The sequence below is a fragment of the Aptenodytes forsteri genome, unplaced genomic scaffold (assembly GCF_000699145.1).
Source record: "Aptenodytes forsteri isolate BGI_AS27 unplaced genomic scaffold, ASM69914v1 Scaffold284, whole genome shotgun sequence".
NCBI classification, from domain to species: domain Eukaryota; kingdom Metazoa; phylum Chordata; class Aves; order Sphenisciformes; family Spheniscidae; genus Aptenodytes; species Aptenodytes forsteri.
Window position 1 is genome coordinate 1,303,638 of NW_008794445.1, and position 6,956 is coordinate 1,310,593.

The 6,956-nt window shown below is 46.0% G+C and overlaps 1 protein-coding gene across 1 annotated transcript; it reads right to left on the reverse strand.

Moving 5' to 3' along the window:
- Positions 1 to 287: 287 nt before the first annotated feature.
- Positions 288 to 6,275, reverse strand: TEX33 (testis expressed 33). The gene is made up of 6 exons (XM_019474832.1): positions 6,258 to 6,275; positions 4,009 to 4,084; positions 2,706 to 3,352; positions 2,051 to 2,198; positions 687 to 797; positions 288 to 477 (listed from the first exon to the last, which is right to left on the reverse strand). The coding sequence occupies exons 1-6, from the start codon at positions 6,273 to 6,275 to the stop codon at positions 392 to 394; spliced, it is 1,086 nt and encodes a 361-aa protein (XP_019330377.1). The 3' UTR covers positions 288 to 391.
- Between the last annotated feature and the right edge of the window lie 681 nt (positions 6,276 to 6,956).

The following is a 6,956-nucleotide window of genomic DNA, read 5'->3' on the forward strand; positions in this document are numbered from 1 at the left end:
AAATTGTTTTTAACCCCCCCCCCCCCCCCCCCCCCCCGCCGTTGCACTCTTACACCGCTCACAGGTCCTACTCCACCTTATGTGCTTAGCAGATGAATTTCTATACGGCCTCCTCTCACCACCACATCCCTCTGCAAGGGTGTGTGCCTCACACACTAATCAGGCCCACCTTACCAGTGACCAACAAAGTCATTTTTTTTGTATTCACATTCAGATTTATCTTGCATTGCTCTCCCCAAAGACACCCTAATTGAGAGGGGAAGAGAGCACCAGCAACAAATCTTTTGTTGACAACTAGCAAGCAATGGGTTCGTGCTTAGATGGAGGTTTATTAGATGGCTGAGGAAAAAGATCCCTCACTGAATGCTCTCCAATCCTCAACCTTCATCTTCTAAGGCTTGCCTTTTTTCTTCCCATGTTTGTCCTCCAACGCTTTCTGCAGGTTAAGATTTAGGGCATTTTTCTGATGCCATTTCCCTGTAAAGAAGGCAAATCATAGTTCAGTTACAGCTTCCCTTCTAATGCTATTATCCCTCGAGGATTTTTCTAGCTGTAGAGCTCCTCTCTTGTGAAAATGCAAATTTCTAGTCCCCCCGCACCTTTGCCCAAACCCATCCATTGTCTTCAGCAGAAGCAGCACCCATCTCAGTAATTCAGCAATGTACTTTTCCTGACAGAAGCCATACCTAGCTCATCAGTCCTCCTTCCGTGCCAATTCTTGGGATCCCTGACTGCCTTCTGAATTATATCAGGGGTGTAGGAATCTTTCATCAAGCTTCGGCTTTCCAGTGGGCCACCTGCAAGGAACAGCAAATAAGGAACCATACGCAGAGATCACCCTACTGCAGTCCTGGAATTGACCAGGGGAGCAACACCAGCATTTTCAAGGGCTCAAGAAAAGGCATGTGTTGACTGCAATACCTTTGATCAGGTGTGTGGCTAGGTGCTGAATCAATAGCTTCATCATCACCTAGGAGGGAGCTTGTGTTTGCCAATTTATCTGCTTTTCATCCTCAAGTATGAAACACATGCAGAGGGTGCCACAAGGTATCATCTTTATTTGTATACCAGTGCCCTTTCTTTAGTCAAATCCCCACTTACTTCCTGTCAAATCCCCTCATTCACGTGAGATGACTCCTATTCAGCAGCACAGCTCCACAAAAAGCACCGTCTTACCACTCCAAGCCTTCCTGAGCTCCTTTTCTGCTACGATACTTAACAAACAGTTCCAGACTGTGACTTCTTTTTTTATCCCCTCTTGACTTTCAGCCATTTGAGGGGGCTTTATTTTAAACTTTCATCCTTTCTTATTCACCTTCCTTTTTATTGTACCCTTTCCTTGATAATAACAATTTTGAGCTCCCTGGGGAAAGATGTCCTTCCTTTCTGTGTGACTGTACAAACCCAGGACAATGCAGTCTTTAATACCTAGCAAGATCTTGTGATGGAACGTACTGTATAAGGAAAAGGAATCTGTCTCATGCTGGTACATGAGAAACTGAAGTGAGAGACAATTATTTCAGAGTTTCTTGCATATGATGGTAACAAGAATGGGACGAATGCTTAGTGCCCAAGGTTTGTTTAGATGGAGGGATCCCTGGGGACCTTGGAAACAGAGGTTTGGGGAAGACATTTCAAAGCCCCACATCTCTAAAGATCTTGAAGAGAAATAATGTCAATATTGGAGCTGGAGGTAACTTGGGACTGGAGATGACAGGGGATATTGAATTGCAGATGGTGTCCATTTGGACAGCTCTGAACATGGAGGACAGGGGTCATGATACACCTTCACTTTTCACACCCTGGGAAAAAAAGAGTGAAAGAAGAGAAAAGAAAGGGATAGAATACATAGAAAGGGAGGCTCTAGCTTTCATTTCCTCAAGCACCGCAGCCTGGAAAAGCAATGACTGTGGATAGAAGGAATAAGAGGGGAAAGTGAGGGTCACCTACAGTCAGATCTCTACCCAAAGCAGTGTGGCTGCCCTGAGGCCAGGCAAAGTGTGGATGGAACCAGCTTGAAGGTCAGGCATAGGTATGTGTGTCCCCTCACCTTGGAAGATATTTGACCTCAGGTTAAAGCCCAGCTGGTTGCAATCAGCAAAAGATGTAGAGTTCAGGGAGCTGTTTAGCATTTCAGTACGGTCGCTGAGTCTTTTCTGTCCCATGATTAATGCTGCTTTGCACAGAGCTCGCCGTTCCTGAAAACACGAACAACAAGGAACCACTGTCAGCCCACGTTCCCTAAGTGCAGCAAACTCCTGGCATTTCCACCTCTGCATAGGTCTTTGAGCTGTGACTAATCCCTGGGACCTGGATCTGTCCTTGAGTCTCCCTCAGCGGCTTCTGTAGGCATTGTAATTGCATAGGACAACTGGGACTGGTAAAAAAGAAGGGAATTAGAAAGTGATGATGGTGTTGGGCCCTGGACCGGGTCCTGGTACCACATTGTTTTGCCTTGCTGAGTTGGGACTCTGCCTGGCTACAGGAACCTTATAAATGAAAGGGGGGTGGAAAAACAAAATTAAAAAAGAGATGGGAAAGGCTGTCTGTAGAATGTGTCGCTGCCCCTTAGTGTGAAGCCCAAATCCATCCCTCTACACATCTTCTAGAAACTGCTAATATCCCACCCACTCAGCCCCCTACTACACCATAAAAACAGCCTTCAACCTGCCACAAAGGAGACATGAAATGGCTTCCTCCAATACCTCTTCATCGCTGGTAAGTTCAACTGCACTGCCAAATTTATATTTGCTGTTAGCATGGATCAAGCTGTTCCTCTTCTCCAGAAGGAGCTTCCATTCTGCTTTCATATCTGGCCCTAACGATGCTAAGGACTCTTTGGCACTTAATCTGCTGCAGGTCTCCTTGGCTTTTTCATAGCTGGCTTTGATGGTCTTCCAGGAAGATCCAGGCTCTCTAGACCCCAGTGTTTGGCACTGGCTTGCTACTGGTTCTTTGGCATATGAGGCGGATTTGGTGCCCTCTGCCTCCCTCTGCCTGGATATTGCAGACAGGCGGTAAGTGCTGTTCCTCCCTCTTGGCTCATGCCCCGCTGTTGGTTCTTTGGTGGCAGAAGTATCTTCCCTTTCCTCTTCAAATCTTCTTGAATGAAGACCCTGCGTGGAGGGAGTTTGAGCCTGGAGACTCTGTTTTCTCTGTCTTTTAGTCTGAACACCCTTTGCAGAAGGAGATGCCTGGGATTTAATAGATGTGGAGTTCTTTGCTGTTCCCTGAGCCACTGGGCCCTTGGAGATGTTCCAGGAGGCTCTGCTGGAGCTCCTTTGGGATGTTCTCTGTCTGCTGGGACATAGACCTTCTGGAAGACACTCCTTTTTCCCTTTCTCAGGTTCCACTTAAAGACAAAAATAATAGCTCAATGAATTTGATACTGTTTCGATGACAGATGGTACCATAAATGGATCTGGAAACAACCACACATGTCATTGTGTCATTGTCAGACAAGAAAAGAAACAGTAAAAGTCTCAAAGAGGGAAAGAAAAGAGAAAATACCAACAACCCAGCAGCGTTATACCAATCTTCCTGCTGAACCAGGTGAAGGTTCCTTGAGGAGACTTAAATGCTCTTGAGAGATGAACATGCACAGAAGTGTGGAAGTAAAAATCCTGTGGTCAAACGTGCACACAAAGGTCTGTGTTTTCTTACGTGTAGGGACCCCTCCAACCCATGATCACTCTCACACTCGTCAACACGTACTTATTGTCTCTGTGGCTCATCGGTATTTGCTGATGAGTTTACAGCACAGCAGTGGCTTATTTGTGCAGGAAGGTACTGAGACAAGTCCACCAGTGGAGGAAGACACGCTCGGGGTGGGAGGATTTTAACCCATCAGCCCATGGCACATGGGATCCCTGTCCAAGTAGTTTTCTCTCACAGAGGTAATGCAAATCTGGATGGCATGAAGGGAGGGAGGGAATGACACACAGCCTCACAAGCTGTACTGCAAAGCAAGCTCTGAAGGAGGGACAGCTTCTCTGCCATCTTGCTTACCTAAAGTACTGTTCGCCAGCACAGAGTCACTTTCTGCCACATCAGGTGTAGGGGAAGCTGGAACCTCTACCACATTCTTGGAAGAGAAACAAAAGCTGTGTCAGGCTTAGAGACGGGAAGGATGGGGATGGTGGCCCTGCTCATCTTTTGATGACATAGATTATTCTCACAAAAATGTATTATAAGCCTTCCCAGATCAAGATAGAGCTGTCCCTGCCTGCCTGCATGGTTGGTCCTACAATCCATGATCCTCTCAGATTAAAAAAGCACAGAAGTCCTGCAGGATTTCACATTAACAGCTCACATGGGACAGCCTGCCCAGGACATGGCCAAGCAGTGCCTCTGGGGAATACTGAGTTGCAAGAGTTTTCACAGGCAGTGGTGCAGACACAAGCCAAAACAGAAAAAAAGCTCAGTGAAAATCTCTTTTTTTATTCTGAAGCACTTAGAGATGTCAGACCTGTTGTGCTGTACAATTACAACATTTCCTTCCTTTGGTGCATTAAAGTAAGGGCAGAAAAACGGGGAGAGGAGGTGATAAACATAAAATGCCTGTGCGGTGCTGGCTATGCAAAGGAAGGGAGACAAGCTGGAGACAGGGCTTCTTCCCTGATTCTGGCACAGACTATCCCATTTTGCTTTGCTAGTCCTGCTGATGTGATTGATCCAACACCCAGTCTTTACAAACTGCCTCCTGCACTAGGAGGAAGCTCATGTCTTTCCTGCAGAGGGAATGTCTGTGTAACCCTCAGTTGTGTCCTGCTAATGGTCTGTGTTCCTCATCCCAGCAGGACCCTACAGGCTTAGCCCAGGTGAAACCTGTGATAGGTTACAACTGAAGCCATGGCCCACAGTGGTGAATATGGTAATTGTGAGCCTGCTGGCACTAGCAGCAGTACAAATGGGATCTGGATCAGGTAGGGATATATGCTTGCATTTGTCAAATTAGCTCATGACATGACATATATGCTTACCTTCTGCTCTTGAGGAGAGTTATTGGAATGAAGACACGATTGCTGACGGGGCAGGAAGCCTACTGCTTCAAAATTAACTCGCCAGGGCTGATGTGAACCAGCAGCTTGTGTTTTACACTGTGCCAGTACTTTGCAGCAGCATGTCTGGTACAATATTGGGATCCTGAAGCTGAAGCTACTGTATCAATCAGACTCCAGGAGCCACTGCTGTGTGCTCTGCAAATGTATTAAGAGACACAACCTCTCCCACAAAAAGAACAGGGCCACAAGAGATGAAGAGAGGAAGCCAGTCCTGGCTCACAGGGCAGGATCTGCTTCTTTCCTGTATCGCTTTTCATTCTTTTTAAAGAAGAGCCAAACATATACACATGATCAAAGTGCAGGAATCTGTGCTGCTAAATAAACTCTATGTTAACTCCCACCTCCTACTTAAGACAAAAACATGTTTGTTTGTTATTATTACTATATTCAGTGGAAAGAACTTTCCAGCCTGCTGTTGTAGAAATTCCTCCTCTCCCACTTCTTCCAATGAAGCAGAATTTCTGTGCAATGAGGCAATGGGCTCATTTCCCAAATCCCGTTCATTGATAACTTTCATTTCCCCAGTTCCTCCTGGACAAAATGACACCGAAGCCTGCAATTGTTCCTACTTTCTAGTTTGTAACTGTATATGATGTTATTACTTATTGTTCATTTTACTTCTGAGCCTGAAGGTCCAAAATCAAAGCACCACTCTGAGACTCCTACATCTTGATGCCAAGAAGGACTTTAAGGCCATGTGACCATCCTCCTGGATAACAGAAGCCACAGAACTATGTCTACTTATTCCTTTGCTAAGCCAATTTTGTGAGGAACAACAGATGACATACCAGAAAAGATGTATCTTGATCAAAGAGCTAAAAATGATTAAACCTCGATCTTTCTTTCTGAATTAAAAAAACCCCAAAAGTGTATGTTTAGCATAGCCTAACACTCTGACTTTCCTGACATGCAGCCACGAAGGGAGCCATCTTCCCCAGGCAGAAAATTAACCTCCTCAGACAGGCGCAGGCATTGGTATGCCATTCTCACCAGCCACCAGATGTGGTCAAGAATGGTCTCATATGCCTTCTACATCTGGCCGGGCCTCCAAAATTGAGGAGATTTCAGTGACTTTCCAGACCTGAGAAGCCCCATGGATGTCAAAATGACATTGATCTTTTATCTTTCTTTTTTTTTTTAAAAAAAAGAAAAGATCCAGGATTTAACAAGAGGCAAAGCCTCTTCCATAACTACCTCTCTCACCTGGTACATGATCCCTGATGTGGTGCCACAGTGATTTGTACAAGCAGGCAGGTCCTGCTGAAGTCCAGGTATGGAGGTGGGACGAAGGCTGAAGAGCAGACAGTTGCTAGGGAACAACCCTCTCTCTATCTATGAGCTGTGGTCTCCATGGGAACCAGAAGAAACATGGCAGAGATCAGGGTCATCCTGGCTGATTGAGAAAACAAACAAGGAGGCTCATGTCTCATGAAACACCTGTGCCCAGAAGTTCTCATCACATACATAGGATTTCTTGCAGACTTTCATAGCACAGTCACGATAATCAACAAGACTGTATTTCAGCAGAACTGGATCTTCTAGCGTCTCCAAATGCTTCACATGAGCTCACTGATCCCCATCAGAAAGGAAGGGGAAGGTGCCCCCGTTTTCCACATTAGAGAAGGGGAGATGGTGGGCTGGCAAAAGGTCTTACATTGAGTCAATGACTGAACCACAGTTTGGCCCTCCTGTGTCCAGCACCCAGTGCTCTATTTTAGCCCCGGACTTTTCATCCATTCTGCTCCACCATAGACCTGAGCTCTCACCAGGCCACTGGAATTTCTGCAAGTCTCCAGGAAAGAGTGCAACTCTCCTTCATGTTGCAAAGCTGCTTCTCCCCCCCAGCACAAACAGGTCACAGGCAACAGAGAAGAATTAGAAATATTCACAGAT

Bases quoted from the DNA above. Each gene is read 5' to 3' on its own strand.
- TEX33 (XM_019474832.1), bottom strand. The intron at 2,199-2,705 runs GTATTGGAGGAA...TCGTGTTTTCAG, and splicing joins AACTTACCAGCGATGAAGAG to GAACGGCGAGCTCTGTGCAA. The intron at 798-2,050 runs GTGAGGGGACAC...TGTTCCTTGCAG, and splicing joins GAGGTCAAATATCTTCCAAG to GTGGCCCACTGGAAAGCCGA.